The following is an 18,249-nucleotide window of genomic DNA, read 5'->3' as shown; positions in this document are numbered from 1 at the left end:
TGAACCTGATATATTTTATGTCAATTATAATTCAGTAAAAAATAGAGGTAAACAGTGGCTCTCTTTGGGCAAGAAAATTATGAGTGATTTCTGTTCTCTGCTTTTTTTTTATCATTTTTCAGTTCTTTCCACAATGACCAGGTGTTAACTCGTGAAACGAGAAAATTAAAAATAAATATATAAATAAAAGATAAAAAATTATGAAACATTTAAAAGATGTCACAGAGGTATTATAATTCCTTTCTGGGGTGGGGGAAGGGGGACACACACACACACACACACACACACACACACACATTGCCAACCCTTGAACAGCTGGGTTTGAACTGTGTGGTCCATTTGGATGCAGATTTTTAAAAATAAAGTACTGTGAGTGTATTTTTTCTCTCTTATGATTTTCTTAATAAGATTTTCTTTTCTCTAGCTACTTTATTGTAAGAATACAGTATGTAGGGATGCCTGGGTGGCTCAGTGGTTGAGTATCTGCCTTTGGCTTCTTAGGACATGATCCCAGGATTCTGGGATGGAGTCCCACATCGGGCTCCCCGCAGGGAGCCTGCTATTCCCTCTGCCTGTGTCTCTGCCTCTCTCTGTCTCTCTCATGAATAAATAAATAAAATCTTTAAAAAAAGAATGCAGTGGGTAATATATATAACCTACAAAATATGTGTTCTTTATGCTATCAGTAAGGCTTCCAGACAGGAGGCTACCACTAGTTAAGTTTTGGAGGAATCAAAACTTATACATGGATTTTTGACTATGTGCAGGGTTGGGGTCAGTGCCCCAACCCCCACGTTGTTCAAGGATCAACAGTATCGCCTTCATAACCATTATCTAAATAATGGGGTAGCCAACCAAATATGTAGGTTAATCTTCCCTGAACAACCATTGTTTAAGTCCTCTCAGTAGGTCCTTATTGGCTAGAGGACAGAGTCCGGGTTCCTTTGCCAGGCACCCAGGGCCCGCAGCTAGGACACAGCACGTCCCCCAGCCTCTATCCCCTTCTACCCCCGTGTGAGCCGCAGCGGGGCCACACTTGTCAGTGAGCAACCCACCATTAGGCCTTTGTTCAAGCTGCGTCCCTGGCCCATCATGCTTTTCCTCCTATCTGCCAATCTTCAGAGGGGCTGGGACATGAGGTGGGCAGATCCGCCCTCCAAGGTGTCATGAGAAAAAGGTCCTTACCGACCACAGAGAGCAGCAGCAGGACACTGCAGATGACGATGGACACAATGATTGCGGTCTCACTGCCCCCCAGCTGTAGCGTGGCGATGGTCTGATTGAAGTTGCCTACCTGGATCTGTGTGGAGGTGGGGGGAAGGGAGCTGTAGCTTCCCTGGACCTGTGCCTTGGCTCCTCTGCTCGCTAGCAGTGGGGTCCTGGGCAAGCCGCCTAACCTCTTTGAACCTCTGATGCCACATCTATAACCCAGAGACAACTGCGCCCACCTCCCGGGAATGCTGGAAGGGCTAAATGAGGGGATGCTTGGCAAGCCCTGGCCGAGAGGCAACACTCAGCACAGAGGACTGTGTTTATTATCGCAGCCTGGGGAGGAGCTGCAGAGCAGCAAGAGAGGCAGGGCAGTTCACAGGGTCTGGCTGCTGTCGCCAAGTACCTGGAAGGCTGTTCCAGGACACGGGGAGCAGGCAACGTTTGGGGATTCAGAGGGCATAACAGGGTCTAGGGTGAGGGTGCAAGGGAGTTTTCCCAGACAGAGCCCTCCTAGGCAGCATGTGCTGCCTGGGAAGGAGCGAGCTCCCCATCCTCAGAGGTGTGCAAGCAGGTACAGCCTAGTAAAGGTCCCACTTCTGGGCTCTCTCTGCCCTCCTGTTTCCCTTCCGTCTGTGACTCTGCATGGTGACTGGCAGCCCAGACTCTAGGTGGAGCATCAGGTGGAGCAGGGGCAACTTCTAATGCCCTCTGATGCTCCAGCCCCATCAGGCCTCTCTGGGGCTGCTCATTGACCAGGAGCAAGTCACTAAATTCTTGGGCCTTTCAATAGAGGATGTAAACCTCTGCTGTGCTCCCCTGGCCTCTTCCACTGAGCATGAAAATGCTTAGCTCTGACACACAAGGAAGGGGTGGGCCCTCAATCAGATGGGGCAGGGCTGGGGGCCAGGTCTGCCTCCACCTAGCGCACCCTGTTCACTCACTGTGATGGGCAACTGCCCCTCGGCTGTGCCCAGTGACTCATTGACCGAGCAGTGGATGACTCTATCTGAGACAATCTGGATGTCACAGGCCACCTGGCCTATCTTGATCCGGTACTCGTGGCTCTCGAGCCCCAGGCTGTCCTGCTCCTTCTGTGGAGGCAGAGTGTGTGGGGGGGTGCTCGCTGAGGTGCACGGCTGAGCCCGGCCCCATTCATCCCTGCCCTGACGCCCACTGACACTCACATGGATGACCAGGGTGAGGGGCTCCCCGGGGTGGTGCTTGATCCACTTCTCCCTCTTGGCCGTGGAGAACTGCGGGTCAGGGAGGTAGTCCAGGCGGAACCTGCTGCCCCGCCGCGCCTCGTCGGGGTCCAGCAGCTCCTCCGCCACAGCCGCCTCGTCGGCATAGGCCCGCCCGTTGATGAAGAAGTCCACAGGTGCTGATGCGTTGCTCAGGGCCCCAGGGGATGGGCAGGTGATGAGGGTGGAGTTGAGAACTTTGCAAAGCTAGTAGGGGAGGGCCAGGGCCAAGGGTGGGGATGGACAGACAGATACAGAGAAGTGACAGATATGGAGAAAGGGGAGAGATTGAGGTTCAAGGAGACAGAGAGGGAGAGACACAGTGATGCGGGAGACGCAGTAGGGTGAGGCCCGCTCAATCAGGGCTATGGGCTGCTCCCCACCCCACCTTGGCCCCTGCCCCCTCACCGTGGGCTCCCGGCCAATGTGATGCACGGCCATGGACACATTCTGCACCATGTGGAAACGCTCACCGGCCACCGTGATGGTCCTGCCGCCACTGTGGGGGACAGCAAGCCCCATCAGCCCACCTGCCACTCCAGAGCGTGAGCTCAGCCTGAGGGTCAGGGTCTGGGGTCTCACCTGACAGGGCTGCGGCGGGGACTGATGGCAGTGATGACTGGGTTCTGCATGTACTGGAAGGTGAGGTTGCTGCGCACGCAGCCCCGGCGCTCGAAGCGCACGCACACAGGCACGGGGGCCGGCAGGGCGCCCTCAGGCACCGTGCAGGTGATGCTGGTTTCCGTGCGCCTGTGGGAGGGCAGTGGTGTCATCCGCAGGGCCCCGGCCTCCCACTGATGGCTCCCACTTGCCCATCGGCCGGGCTCAGGCCCGTGCACTTGGCCTGGGTTCCAGGGCTCCTCTGCCGCTCCCAACCTGGTCTTCTGGCCCCATGCACAGAAACCTGTTATTTCCATATTCCTACTGCCCCGCCTCTGCTCCACTGTGCTTCCCACCTTCAACACCTTCCCCCTCCTCTGACCCTGCCCACACTTTCCAATCTTCTGCTCCATCCCACACCATCCAAGAAGCTTCTTCCCAGAGCTCCTCTCTCCACTGCACCCCTGCTGAGGAGTGGCTCTGAAAGCACTGACTTTTTCCCCAATCTCAGATATTTCGATTTCCTGAGGGAGTGTCTGCTTTCCCCTGGGGGCTGAGACCGCTGGGCTCCTCTTGGTATCCCCTAGTAATGACCATCCTTGGGCCCTGGTACACAGGAAGTACATAATAAAAACAGGCATTTCACCAAGAGGTTGTGGACCACGCCACTGCCACCAAACACAACCCTGGGCCAGCCAGAGGATCTCAGAACGTGTGGGATCATCACCATTTTCGATGAGCTGTCACTTACAGAGCACCTACTGTATACCAGGCACAGAGTACTATTCATAAGTACTACAGTATGAGTACTACAGAGAACTCATACTGGTTCTTACTAGATGAGGATACTGAGGCTCAGAGGGGGAGAGGGGCTTGGGCTAGGGGACACAGCAGGTGAAGACCCAAGTATCGCTTGGTGCAAGGATGTCACTCCACTCATCTAGCACCCCCACCCCAACTCTCCTGGGCTAGGAGTGGCCCAGGACCAGGGGCTTACACAAGCTCTGTGCAGGGCTCTGTGTCATTCACCAGGACTTGGAGCTCGGAGCCCACGTGGAGGTCGCTTCCGTGAATTATGATTCTGGTGCCCCCGGCCTTGGGGCCCTTGTCAGGCTCCAGGAATTGGACCAGGGGCAGCTGTAGGGAGGGAGACAGGTGGTGGGGCCTCAGACTTTCCCCCCAAGTGTGGCTGGTGGGGTGGGCAGGAAGGTGGGAGTGGCCTCCCTTACCACGTAGGAGAAGCGCTCCCGTGACTTGCCCTCCTTGGAGGCGTTCACTGTCACCACGTCTGAGAATGGCCCTGGGGCTGGCCCTGTGGCACACACAATCCTGCGGGGAGGCAGCTTTGGTCAGCGGAGTGGGCTGAGCATCTCCAGGGCTGGGTATTCTCCCTTAAATAATGCCTCCCAGTCCACCCGGAGGGTGTCTGAGCTCCCCACTCTTGCACTCGACTACCCACCCCTCCCACTCACAGTGGGGGCTGCTATCCGGCCAGGGCACCCAACAGCATCACCCACATCAATACTGAAATCATTCCCCCCCAAAATGAAATCATTCCCCATCAGGTGGAAGACAGCCACTCTGAAACCCCCAAGTGCCACCCTGATGCCAGGCTCTTCCCCGGGACCACCCTCACCCCATGACTTTCCCACACTTCTGCAAAGATATGAAAAGGGGTTGGATAAGACGGTCTCTTTGGACTGAACGTTCTCCAACCATGAGGACATCTAGGCTGGTAGACTGATGGCCTTTCTGCAAGCCAGACTTACAGTCCTTTCCCCTGCCACCCCCAAGGAAATCCAGCTCACTCCCTGCTACTCTAGCAGCCCTCTAGCCCCAGACCCTGGTACCACACCAGCAGCCCCACACTTCGTGAACTGCAAGGTTTTTGTTGTTGTTTTGTTTTGATTTTTGTATCAGTGCCAAGTTTCTGTGGAAGTGGAACTGGTCTAGGGGAACGTGGGAGGGCTTCCCAGAGCAGCAGGCATTGAAATGGGAACTTGAAGGGTAAAGAGGAGTATCCAGAGCAGAATGGGCAGGATGCACACGGAGAGGGGATGGACTTGAGCAAGGTCCAGGACACCTGGAGGTGGGCCACTTCTGGGGAGCAGCAGGGTGCCGGGGAGGGTGGGATGACAGAGGGGAGAGAGGAGGGCAAAGCTGTGGTTGGCACTTTTGGGGGCGGGTCGCTAGAAGTCATTCAGACCCCACCCTGGGCACTGCCCACTACTTACTCCTCTGACACCGTGTATCTGTTAGCCAGTGGCTCACAGGCTACGCTGCCAACCCACACGCCATGGGCCACATCGCTAAGCCGCCGGCCTAGATTCCTGCCTCGGATGGTCAATAGGGTCCCGCCATCCAAGGGGCCACTCAGGGGCTCAATCTGCCAGGGGACAGAGGATGAATGAAGTTCTGAGGCTTGGAAGGTCAGCAGCCTCCTCGCTCACCCACCCCTACTATTGCATACACCCAGGAGGAGGCATGACCACGTCCACCTGCTGCTCAGGAGAAGGTACTGGCTCTGAGAGAGTTGGGACCACTGCTCACTTGACAGGTCACTGGGGCTGCCAGTGAGGATGTGCGTGCGGGTTACTGAGCCCACGTGGGCATGGGGATGTGAGTATGCATGCACAAAGTCAGTGACATTGGTGGGGGGAGTCTCCAGGGGACGACGAGGTCCACCTCCCAGTGGCCAAGTCTGACCACATGATCTTGCATCCCAGCCAGAACTTATTGGGCCAGGGAGGGGCACCTGGCCAAGGCTAAGCCGATGACAATCCCTGTAAGACTTTCATTTTTTAAGTTAATTTTTAGAATTTTATTTAAATACAATTTGCCAACATATAGTATAACACCCAGCGCTCCTCCATAAGATTTTCTTCACTGAAACTGAGGCTTGGTTATTACTGATCTCAGTTATCATCCTATTGGCAAGGTTTCCCCGACCTCGCTATAAAAACTAGACACGAGTTCCAGCGTCTCTCCCACCCCAGACTCTCCCCTTTATTCTGTTTTTCTTCATAGCACTTACCACCTTCTATATGTAAATTATTTATTTCCTTACTTATTACTGCCCACCCTCCTCCCCCACTACACCATTAGCTCCATGTCGACGGTGGTACTTTGTTTTGTTCACAGCTGTGTCTCCGGCACAGAGGGGGCCTGGCACCCAGCAGGTGCTCAGTAGGTTTTACTACATGCATATGCCTGGTCGTGTGCAAGCACAGGTGCACGGGTCTGAGAGCCCATGCAGGGTGCTATGTGTGTTGCACATGCAGGCATGTGGTACGACAGGCCTCCGTGGGTGGGGGTGCTTACCGTGCGGATCTCGGGGGCAGGGCAGGTGCCAGGCAGGGGCTGCAGGGGCCCCCGCAGGCGGCAGCCATCACTCCACACGCACAGGTGTCCCAGGTCCTCCCGACCTAGGCACTGAGAACAGTCGGGGCTGCCCATGGCACAGTTATAGACTTCCACTGGGAGAGACATGGAGGCAGCATGGGTCAGCGCCCCCATGACCACGGCGCCCTCTGCACTCACCCTCGTGCTGTGGTGTCCCACCCAGAGGTGAGTCCAGGTTCTCCAAACTCTCCAGGGCCTGTGTTCAGCACAGTGCAGCAGCCACAACCTCATTAAAATCATCTGCCCTCACCGTGACTCAAACAAGTGGGAGCTCTTTATCAGCCCCAATTGACGGATAAGAGACTGAGGCTCGGAGAGGAGGAATGACTTGCCCAAGGTCACACAGCCCGTGTGTGGCAGGGCTGGGCCTCACACACAGGCCTGAGTGGAACTGTTTACCCCCCAGTGGAGCTTGGGGATGCTGGGGAACCACCGAGCAATGTGGGCTCTGTGGGCACCAGGGCCTCAGATTCTCAGGGTGGCCCAAGAGGGAGTGTGGGGAGGGTTCTTCAGGGCCTTGGGTATGCAGGCTGGTTCTAGGGTCTCTCTGGGGTCTTCATGGTAGGGATGTGGGGGGCGGGTATGCTCACCAGGGATATCCAAGGCTCTCCATGAACAGGCTCTTAGAGAATTGACTCAATACATGTAAGAGCCGTAAGGACACTAGCCACCATCTGGGGGTGCTGACTATGTCCCAAACACAGCTGTAAGATTTGTGTGTATCATCTCAGCAAATCCTCACCAAGCCTTCTGTGAAAGGACCTGTGCCTCATGTCACACGGGGACAATGAGGCTCAAAAGGGAAGGCTGAGGAAGTGCCCAAAGCTGCGCAGCCATTTTGGGCACAGAGATGTCTGGCCCGGAGCAGTTGCTCAATGGATAAGTACTGAGCGAGTGACCAGGTACAGAATGGCAAGGCTGGGATCTGAGGGCCTGTGCGTAGGGAACAGCAAGTGGGACATCTGTGCCTGCGGCGAGCACTGGCTGAGTCCCCCAGTGCAGATCCCCACCCGTTAAGGCTGAACTCCCTGGGGACATCTGGGTAGGTGGGGGTCCCCACCTGTCATGGGGTCAGGGCTGTCCAAGAATCGGGCTGGCTGCCCCTTTAGTTGGAGGCTGAGTGGAAACACCTGGCTCTTCTGGGTTGTGTGCAGCTGCAAAAGGACAAGAAAAAGCATGAAGGACATGGGTGATGTCTAAGTCTCTGCTAGGGGAGGGGATGGATATCATGAAGACAGGAGAGGGCAGGGCTGTTGAGGATGGGGAGGGATCAAAAGGAGGAGGGGAATAGGTGGGAAGGAAGGAGTAGAGCATCTGGACTTATGCAGGCCTTTCCCCACCCCTCCATCCCCCCACACTGGAGCCACACCACTTACCACCACTTGGTTGCAGTGTACAGTGGATTCATTCACCCATATGGCTTCAAAGACCTCCTCTGGCCCAAAGCTACATTCTAGGGCTGCACCCTGGGAAAAATGGGGGCACTGAGGAGTCATATCAGCACTCATTACCCTCTACCATCAGCACATCATGGTCTACCACCCTGAGATGTGGGCTGGGTCTTACTCGCAGGCTCCCACCCCTTCAGAATGTCCTTCCTGGCCTTCATGTCCAGTGTTTGAGGGAAACAAGGAGAGGTGAGAACCTAGAACTTGGCTCTTGTGCTCTCCATGCCACCAACACCCTCAATGGCCTGAACCAATGGCCTTTTACTCAGCTCACAAAGTCCCAGCTCTTTAGCATGACTAGCATTTAATGCTCATCCCAGTAAGACTTCAACCCACCCGCCCCACTTTCTGTCCCACAGGCCAGTGCCCATGCCATAGCAGGACACTCTGACATGGAACAGGCTGCCCTGCCCTCGGGCCTTTGCCTAGTCCATTGCTCCTACTCAACAAATCTCCCCTTTAACCCTTTAACTACCCTGCAAAACTCAACACAGCCTTTAGAATCCAGCTCAAATGTTCCAAAGACTTCCTAGACCCTCCCCTTAAACCAGGTGGGCACCCCTCATTTGACCATTTATTCATTTAGCAGAGGGTTGGGTGCATGTGAGGGGCCCTAGGAAGTTCCTAAAGCCTGCCCCCACCCTGTATGTTGAGGACCACCCTCAGCCCCCTAACCAGGCTCTGTTTACACTGGTCTCCCCACTCCTTGGGGAGGGTTGGGGTTGGATTTTAGCCTATGTGACACTTCCAAGGGCAGTGGATGGCAGTAAAAGAGCTCAGGTTCCATCAGTTTGAATCCTACCCTCTGGTCCTGCCTTGCTGTGCAACCCTGTGCAAGTGGCTTTCCTGTCTGAGCTTTGGTATCCTAAATTTTGTAATGGAAACAGGCTTCCCTACTCAGTAGGGTTGCTGGGGAAACTGGAGATCATGTATCTTTAGCGGGTTACATACTGTGGGTAACTAATCTATGCTAGCTGTTAGTATGCAGGAGGTGCTCAACACGTCTGTTGACTAAATAAACAGGGCCCAACGTTGCACCCTCATCTTGCCCAGCACAGGCCTCCAGGGAGCAGTATCAATAAATATGTGCTGACTGAACAAACTCAGGTTTCATGTGTGTTAGGTCAGCCTCGTGGCAGGACTTCCTGTTTATATCCCTGTTGTCAGCAGATGTGACACCCCGAGGAGAAAACAGGTCAGCACACCCCTCTGCCCTGGCCTGACCCCTCTCCCCCTCTCACTCTGAAGCTAACACAGGAAGGTGGCTGTTGAGCTCATTTGCCCACGCTAAGCCAAGAGGGGGGTCCGTCCTCTTGAGCCTCTGGGCTCAGGCCTCAGCCCCTCAGGAGAGCAGGCCCAAGCTGTCTCTGGGCTCCCCAGGGCATGGGCTCAGCAAACAGGCACACTGTGTCCCCCAGGCTATACACAGCTGGGACGCAGCAGCCCAGATCCAAACCCAGGGCACAGGCCTCCCCCATGCCAGGCTCCTGTAGCCCAAGGGAGCAGCACCGCCCTCCAGCGCAGCCCAGCCCAGGCCCCTTCACACTCCAGAGGCTCTGTCCCACTCCTGCAGGGTGGAGTCAGAGGGAGGGCACCTGCCCCTTACAAAGCTCCAGCCACGAGGCTGCTTGACACATCCCAGATGCCCAGCACGTGGTCCCACGTGTGACAGCTGTCACAGGCCTCTGCTCACCCCCTTGGAAGCAACAGATGGTGAGTCCTCAGGAGCTGGGGAGGGGGACGGCTGGCACACGTCCAGAACTCGTCAACACTTCCCACCCAAGACACTCTTCCAGGAGGGACCCAGAAAGGAGCTGCAACTCCTCTTCCCCATGTGTGGGTGGGGAGGTAAAGGCAGACTGCAGGGAAGAGCACTGTAGCAGGAGTCCGGTGCTAGGGTGCAAGTCCAGCCCTGCATCATGTACCTCAAATCACCTACTACCCCTCTCTGAGTCTCCTGCTCCCCATCTGGACAAGGGGGCTGTGCAGGGGACCTCTGGCCATTCTTCAGGTAAGACATGCCAGCCATGAACTGCAGAAGTGCGTCCAGAATCACAACTAGGGGCGGGGCAGGCAGGACATGGACAAGGTTCCCCTGTGGGCTGCAGCCCAGCTCTGCCAGGAGAGCTCGAGGGTTGGGGAGTCTGGGGGTCCTGGCCAGGGTTTCCCTCAGAAGCTGTTAGCTACCTGCTGTCCCTTGGGCTGGGCCCTCACCACCCAAGTCTCTTTCTTCCAACCCCCTGTGACCACACTGGGGCTTTCTCAGACAAAACCTGGAAATTCAGAGACGCAGAAGCAAAGTGTGGGTAGAGGGCCCAGAGCCTGGGTCCCCAACCGGGACGGCCTTCTCCCCGTCCCTGCCTGGGTCTGGCCTCCACCTACCTGGAAGGCAGCATTGGCGAGATGCACCGGGATGCTCTGCGAGCTGCCTGTGGGCATGGGTGCCAGGGCAGAGGGCAAGATCTGGGGGCAGTCCTGAGGGTTCTGCAGTCAAAACACAAAGAGGTGAGGGTGAAGCAGGAGCACTGCAGAAGAGACAGGACTCATGGCCCCTGCTCCCCGCGGGGATGCCTGCCAGCCCAGGCAGTGAGAAGCACCGGGAATAAAATCACAACAGCCGCCACCACCGAGGGAGACGTGCCCAGTGCCTTCCACACACCATCTCCTTTGTCCCTCATGACACGCCTATGGGCAGGAGACTCTATGGCCCCATTTTACAGATGAGGAAACTGAGGCACAGAGCAATGAAGTAAGCTGCCCAGTGATGGAACCAGTGCCCCCCGTGGCTGCTCTGGGGCATGCCTCACCAAGGAGGTCAGGAGGCTGAGGCTGAGGCTGAGGCCTGGCCCCATTCCCCATCTCTGGGCCTCATCTTTCTCAGCTATAAAATGAGGGGCTGCACCCACTCTCTGAGACTCGGTCTCCAGACTGGCACACATTAAATGATTCAGAAAGAAGAAACTCCAGGCTTCTGGATGGCCCTCGGCACCGAATCAATTCGCCAAATCCTAACTCCCAACAGCCCTGTGCGGTAGGTGCAATCGCTATGCCCATTACACAGCCCAGGAAGTCAGGGCACAGAGAAGCAGAGCAGTTTGCCCGAGATGGAATGGGCAGCACAAGAGGCCTCTAGTTGTCCAGACTGTTTGCTGACCACCAGGCCCAGCAGCCTCACCCAGACTGGTCCGTTTCCCTGGGAGTGGAGCCCGCTGCAGACCACGGAGGCCTCGGCTGCCGAAACCACGCGGCCGGGCCCAGGGGAGGCCCCTGAGCTGACCATTCTGTGGGCCTGGGCCAGCTCAGTGTGAGCACACACAAATCCCTGTGCCTCCAAGCTGCTGTCCTGCACAGTCGCGTGTGTAAACCCCATGGAATTTCAGAGAATGGAACCCACATGTTTGCAATCAGTTTTCATGGCTGCCGCCAGTTCTGCCTTTGCAACTGGCCGGGGGCTCCGTGCTGTCCTCCCAGCTCCAGTCCACCAGCGGGTAGGTGGCTGATGGGGGGTCTGGGGGGTAAGGGTCAAAGCAGGGGGAGCCTTCCACAGGAGGCCCCCCCCACCAGAGGAAATGACATGGGACCACCCCTGAGGGTCCCCCATTCTCCTTGATCCTCAGCCAAGATTCCACGACCACTTGGTGCTTGTACCCATTCTACAGAGTGGAACTGAGGCCGAGGCTCCTGCACACCTCTGCCCTCCGTCGGTACCTCCCCTGTCCCTCCCGCCCCAGAGCTGGCTAACCCTCCATGAGGGCAGCTGGAGTGTCTGCTGCTGGCCTCCAGCACCAGCTGCCTCCAAGTCTGGCTTGGCCTTTGGGGAACCTCCCCCACAGTCCTGTGGTTTGGGAAGACTGACTCTACTCCCTAGCTCCAGGGATAGGTGGGCACCCTGAGCCTGGCCTGGGCTCAGCAATTGGTTCAGGGAGCATATGTGACCCTAGTTCAGCCAGTGAGAGTTAACTATGGGACTTCTGCAGAACCAATAAGAAAGAGAAGCTCTTCTCATTTTCTGGGGCTGACAGGAAATCAGGAGACTGCCTGGAACTGCTGAGGCCGACTGGCTACGGAAAAAAGAGGGCCGCCTGAGCGCGGACCCCACCCAGAGGGGCAGGAAGTCCCAACACCGTGGTGGGAACCCCTGGATCCAGCTATACCTGAAGATGATACCGTGCCCTCCCACCCCAGACTTCACACTCACACGAGTCAATTAATTCTGTTGGGGCCAAGGCCAAGTTTGAACTAGGGTTTCCCAGCATGTGACCAAAGGCTAGGGGCCTCCCTGCCCCATCCCAAGCCAGGACATGGACACCTCAGAAGGAGGCATCCCCTTTGCTGGCTTCTCCCCTTTGCTGGAATGCCATGCAGGGCACCACCTGCAGGTTCAGGAAACCACAGCCAGTTCCCCATACTCCAGGCAGAGCTGAGAAACTGGGACACCAGGAATGAGGATAGATGCTCGGTCAGCAGTGCCAACAGCCACAATCAACCCGGACGGGAACCCAGTGTGTGCTGGTTCACAGAGGGACTCACCTGTCCCCACCCTGGGCCTCACAGACTCTATCACAGCCTTTCCCATGTTCAAGGGTCAAGAACTGGCATCCCAATATAGTGTAGCTGGCCCAGGGACCCTGAACCCACCTGACCTGGTCCCTTCCTACTTTCTGTACCCTCACGACCCCCTGAACTATCCCCTGTTCCTACCAAACCACTCTCCCCACTAGTTCCTCACAAAGTACAGGTTCACAGTGGCATCCAGGCCAGCCTCCCTGTCAGGGGGGCCTCCCCTCCCATCTCTCCTCCCCTCCTCCACTTTCTCCTTCTGGGGCCCAAGGGAATAGGAAAGTGACAGGAGACTCAGCCCCTGGCACTTGCCCAGGGACACCTCCTTGACCTAGCCCAAGCCCTACTATGTCCTCCCAGCTCTCGAGGGGTGCAGGCAGATGTGCACATCCTACCCCACCCCGCCCACTACTTGACCAGAAGCATGGCGTCGCATGGCGAACTGAAATGTAATTAAATGCCAACTTAAATATCAGTTAGAGCCTTCTGCAGGCCTGGGGAGGGGGCTGCCTCTTCTGCTGGATTACCATAATCCTTTGAGACAGGCCCTCTCTGTGCCCCCCTGCCCCAACTCCTGGCCCCCAGAGCTGCAGACCTGGGGGAGATGGTTTATGAGGTGCTGCCCCAGAAACACCTCCAGGCTGGTGAACTGCTATGCATCTGTCAGGACCCTGCCCAAAGGTTCCCTTCCCGGAGAAGCACTACCTGGCCCAATCCAGCAAAGTGGCCACCAGCGCCTAAGGAACATAGTGGCTTTTTAGTGAGTACCTACCATGTGCCACGTATGGAGTTGGTGCCTCACAGATGCAATTCTGGATTCCCAGCACGGCAAGACAGGCCGTATTATAGTATGGTTTTATAGTAAGTAAAATAGGCGATGGGGAAACAGGCACAGAGAGGTTCAGTAGCTTGCCCAGGATCACACAGCCACAACTCACACCTCAGGCTCTTGGGGAGGACAAAACTATGTCTAACTGGGTTCTTTCCCAGTGCCTTGTGCAGACTTAGGCCTACAAAGGGTGCCCAATAAATGCTGAATGAATCATGTTGAGGCTGGGTCTTCCTCACCCTCATCCCTGTAGGTTACAGCATAAGACTCAAGCTGCCAGCACAAATGCTTTATGTTCACAGTCATTGAGTTCCTACTACGTACCAAGCCCTGGGCTGGGGGCTGGAAGATGTGGTCCCCAAAAGAGAATAGGAGTCCTGGTTGGCCCGGACTGGAAACCTGGCATCCAATGCAGAGGCTTGGGGGCCTCCCCTATGGTTTGGCCACAAAGACTCCCCTGGGGCTCTCTCCCAGTGCCAGAAGGCCCATGTTACTGTGTCAGTCCTTTGAGTTAAGCTCCTAGATGACTCTTCTTCAAAGCAGTGCCGGGGCTCTGGCAGGAGGTACATAGACCAGAGGTTTCCAGGTGTGGGCCATGGAGCCCCCCTGCCCCTTAGCATGTACACATTGATCTCTGCACCTGCTTGGAGGATTCCTGATGAGGTTCTCTGAGCCCAGAGCCAAGAGGCTGGGGCTTTAGATGCTCTGGGGCCTGGAGCTCCTTCCCTAGGATACATGCCCAGGGTGACCTCCTCCTGCCAAGAATCAGGGCCCCCAGGACCCTATTGGCTACCTCAGTTGTACCATCTGGAAAATGGAGCATCCATCTCCTGGGGAGAGGACCCTCAGGCAGGGACTCGGTGACTAATATAAGACAGGTCTGAGAGGGGATGAGCTGTGATCTCAGAACCCTGGCACTACCACTACCAACTCCCCCCAGCCTGGCCCCAGCCTAGCCATCCCAGCTGGTGGAGCATGACAGCCCCAGCCAAAGTCTCGGGAATACTATTTGGTCATCCCTGGCTTGAAGTTGGGATGCCCTTAGAGGCTTTTTGGGCAAAGACACGAGGCCACCCTGTGAGTGAACACACCTCGGAAATCAACCATCTGCAAGGTATGTAGCATCTTCATTTGTATTTCCCCCTGCTCCTCAACTCTCCCCACCACGCCCATCTGCGGTATAATTGATTCAATCCAGCCATCCCATAGCACCAGAGAGGGCCTGGATCCTGGCCAGCTGTAGAGCTCAGGGGACCAGCATAAGCAACAGGACCTGAAAGCATATGATTCCTGAGGCCAGCTCATCTTCTCTGCCTGAGGAATCACCTACCCCTGGGTCGACAGTGTCCACAGGGAGACCAAAATGGGGCCTTTCAGCACAACTCCTGATGTGCGGAAGGCAGGAGGGGCTTGGACTCAAGGTCCCAGTCTGGTACATCCTGGCCTCAGGGACAAGTGTCCTGACCCCATAGGGTTGTTGAAAATGTTACAAGTAAAATTCACAACCAGCCAGTATTGGGGCACCTGGGTGGCTCAGTCAGTTAAGCATCTGCCTTCGGCTCAGGTCATAATCCCAGGGTCCTGGGATCAAGCCCTGAGTCAGGCTCCCTGCTCAGAAGGGAGTCTGCTTTTCCCTCTCCCTCTGCCCCCTCACCACTCAAGCTCTTTCTCTCTCTCTCCTCTCAAATTAAAAAAAAAAAAAAATATATATATATATAGAAACTAGCCAGTATTAGCAAAATGTGCAGAAAGGGGCCCTCCTACTGCATGCAGGTGGGAGTTTAAACTGGCTCAGGCTTTCTGGAGGCAGTTGAGTTAAAGGCATAAAAATATGGTCACGCTTTCACCCCCAAAATGCCATTTCTAGAATTGGTCTCCAGGGAATAATCAAGGATGCACACCATGCCCTGGCTATATAAGAACACAAAAAAGAAATGGGAAGCTATCAGTGTACCCAACAATAGGGGATTAGTTAAATGTGCTTTTATGTGATGAGCCAGGGCAGCTGTTGAATCTGGTGCCAGGAAGAAAATGTAATGACGTGGAAATGTTCTAAAAAAAAAAAAGGTAATGAAACAGGCAGAGGGTGTCTCCCCCCCAGGCCTAACTTACCATGGGATTTGGTGAGGCCTCACACCGTGACTGGTTGGAGACACAGGCATGCTGCTGGGCACACCAGAAACAAGGCCACTGTGCCGACAGGCAGCTGGTACAGCTGGAAGGCAAGGGACACCTCAGACACTTAGCTCCCCACCCTCACTTCACCCCAGCCCCCAGGATCCGGGACCCAAGAGGTGGATCTCAACACAGGGGAAAAAGGTCTTCTGCATCATAAGGGGGTGGGGCACTTTATAAGATAATGAGCTCCCTGCTACAAGAGGTATGTAAAGAGAGAATAGACAAGCAGGGCCTTTAGGAGACTTCTCTCGGCCCCTACAGCCTCAGTGCTCATGGAAGCTGGGTCCTATGTGTCTCCAGGACATCACCATTTATCCTCCAACGGCCTTCCTGAGAACAAAGCCCCTTCCCTGTTACCCTGCCCCCCACCCAGGCAAACGCCCCAACCACTCACGCCGTGTGGGGATACACCTGTCCGACGCGGCTGCAGTTGTAGATGGTGAAATCGGCCCTGACGATATTCCGCCCGTTGACCCTCACAGACATCTCCACAATCACGTGATCTAGAGGGACCAGGGAAGCCGGGGAGAGAAGGACAAAGGCGTCGGGGGTCTCTACCAACGTCGGAGGCTGGTGATCTCAGGACCCCCATGCCTAACATTCCACCATGACACCCCTTCGGGGCTGTACTCAGAGCCCAGCGTGTGAGGCACTTACCCTGGTGGGGCGGGAACGGCGGGAACTGGTCCCTGGGCAGGAGGTTGCAGTAGGCGATCTGGTGGTCGAAGGCAGGGCCTGGGACCCGTGCCACGGTGCGGATGTTGTTGCCATAGTCACAGGCCATCTCCATGCCGCTGAGGCTGGGCAGGCTGCCGGAGATCTGCAGGATCATGCCCTAGGGACCGGCGACCCTCAGCTGGGGGACTGGGGAGCAGGTCTTCCCCCCACTGCCCCACCACCACCCTAGCAACCCTGGGAGAAGGGTGACGAGTGGCCGGGACCCCAGGCCAGAGGGCTATATCCTACATGGGGTTCCCGAGGCCTCAGTTTCCCCATCTGCAAAATGACACTGACCACCTTACAGTAGTCAGGGAGGCTCTTCATGACCTGGTCCCCATGACATCTCTGACCCCATCCCCTGATATTCCTTCCTGTCCACCCGTCTGTTCTCACCTCAGGGCATCCGCACTGGCAATTCCCTTTGCCCAGAACGCTCTTTCCAGATACCCACCTGATTCACTTGTGTCCTACCTTTGCTCAAGTGCAACATTTGCAGCATGAGGCAGGCTCCAACCTGGTCTAAAATGTCAACGTTCCCCCATCCATTCTCTACCCCTCTCTTCTGCTTCCCCTTTCACCATGGTACTTGTCACCACCGTCTTGCCATCCTATCTCATCCTATCACCTGCCTCTCAGGACCATGGTGAGCACAATGGAGAGCACATGCCCCCACAAGCATGTCAGCCACACAAGGGCCGGGGATTTGTCTGTCTTTTTCAATGCTGTGTCCCCAGAGTCTAGAACTACACTTAGCACATAGTAGGTGCTCAAAAACACACCTGATGAATGAATAAGTGAATGAATGAATGAATGAATAAATGAACAGACAAACCTATGCCCAGTCAGCCTGATGAGATAAAGCTTGTGAAGGACTCCGTGATACATAATAATGGGGAGAGGGGTGCAAAGGAGCCCCAGGCCCCATCTGCCCCTTTAGAACCACCATCTCCCCTGGTTGAGAGATGAGGACACCCAGCCTTAGAGAAGTCACTGAGGGCTGGGCTGGGCATGACCCAGGCCTGTTTGTCTCTCACTCCCTGTCCTCATAGGGGCTGCTATGGGTGGTGAGGGAGCTGTGGCAGCTCCAGGTCTTCCCTGGGCACAGGTGAAGCAGGAAGTCACTTGCCCCCATATCGCAGATTAGTCTGTTTCTAAGAACAAGAAATAGCAGCCTGGCACTTGGTGGTCCCTCTTCCCCTCCCTGTACTGGGGCTGGGAAGAGGTGGGAGGTTGGAGACTCACTCTCCTTCTACCCTCCAACCCGCTCCCTCCCTCCTGAGACTCTAGAGCCTGCCCACTTGTGTTCAAATCCCAGCTCCCCTAATCCCTCACTGTATGCCCATGAGTCAATCACTTTACCTCTCTATGCCTCAATTTCCTCATCTGTAAGATGGAGATGTTCAGAGCACCCACTTCACAGAGTTGCAGGAGGCCTAACACACGAACACCATGTGCATAGCAAGTGTTGGCACTTAGTAAATGCTCAGTAAAGCCCAGACATTCTCATGCTCTGCTTCCAGGTCCCTAGGGCACCATGGGCAGGAGTCTCTACCTCTCTGGGCTTGGGGTCAGGTGAAAGGTGGCTTCCCTCAAGCTGAGTGCCAGCTCTCCCCGTGACTCACTGAGTACTCCTGGTGCACGTCAATCTCTGCAGGCAGGACAGTCATGGTGGGGCAGCGGCTGGGGCCCTCACTTGCACTAGTCCAGAAATGCCGCTGGCTGGAGTTGGCACAGTCCTGCTGCAGGGTGCACCTGGAGCGGCAGGGCACAGGTCAGGGCCCAGGTAGGTTCCCCACAAACCCAGCTGCAGCTGCCCTGGGGCCCAGCCTCCCCCGCCAGGGGCCTCACCGTGTCTCCAGGGCACACCAGCCGCAGTAGGCATCGGCGGCACCCACGCAGTCCCCGCAGGTGGTGTGCACAGCACAGGCGGCGACTTTCACCCTGGCCATCTGGAGGCAGAGGTGAGGGCCCAGCTCAGAGAGGCTGGCGGCCCCTGTCTGGGGGAATCAGCGATGGCCAGGGCCCTGAGTGGCTGGGGAAACTGAGGCTTGATGCTCTA

General features: G+C 56.0%; 1 protein-coding gene across 1 annotated transcript in view; it reads right to left on the bottom strand.

The window, feature by feature from the left end:
* PLXND1 (plexin D1) overlaps positions 1 to 18,249 on the bottom strand; it is a 55,560-nt gene that overhangs the window by 16,634 nt on the left and 20,677 nt on the right. Inside the window, exons 4-20 of the mRNA XM_072785051.1 lie at positions 18,039 to 18,139; positions 17,813 to 17,942; positions 16,128 to 16,305; positions 15,865 to 15,973; positions 15,405 to 15,507; positions 10,286 to 10,387; positions 7,832 to 7,921; positions 7,516 to 7,609; positions 6,375 to 6,529; positions 5,288 to 5,439; positions 4,283 to 4,382; positions 4,051 to 4,190; positions 3,036 to 3,203; positions 2,862 to 2,952; positions 2,397 to 2,660; positions 2,154 to 2,303; positions 1,186 to 1,300 (exon numbers count right to left, since the gene is read on the bottom strand). Coding sequence (XP_072641152.1) covers positions 1,186 to 1,300; positions 2,154 to 2,303; positions 2,397 to 2,660; positions 2,862 to 2,952; positions 3,036 to 3,203; positions 4,051 to 4,190; positions 4,283 to 4,382; positions 5,288 to 5,439; positions 6,375 to 6,529; positions 7,516 to 7,609; positions 7,832 to 7,921; positions 10,286 to 10,387; positions 15,405 to 15,507; positions 15,865 to 15,973; positions 16,128 to 16,305; positions 17,813 to 17,942; positions 18,039 to 18,139 — 2,242 coding nt within the window. The remainder of the gene's footprint in view (positions 1 to 1,185; positions 1,301 to 2,153; positions 2,304 to 2,396; positions 2,661 to 2,861; positions 2,953 to 3,035; positions 3,204 to 4,050; positions 4,191 to 4,282; positions 4,383 to 5,287; positions 5,440 to 6,374; positions 6,530 to 7,515; positions 7,610 to 7,831; positions 7,922 to 10,285; positions 10,388 to 15,404; positions 15,508 to 15,864; positions 15,974 to 16,127; positions 16,306 to 17,812; positions 17,943 to 18,038; positions 18,140 to 18,249) is intronic.

The sequence above is a fragment of the Canis lupus genome, chromosome 19 (assembly GCF_048164855.1).
Source record: "Canis lupus baileyi chromosome 19, mCanLup2.hap1, whole genome shotgun sequence".
NCBI lineage: Eukaryota > Metazoa > Chordata > Mammalia > Carnivora > Canidae > Canis > Canis lupus.
This window is presented reverse-complemented; position numbering and strand designations above follow the sequence as displayed.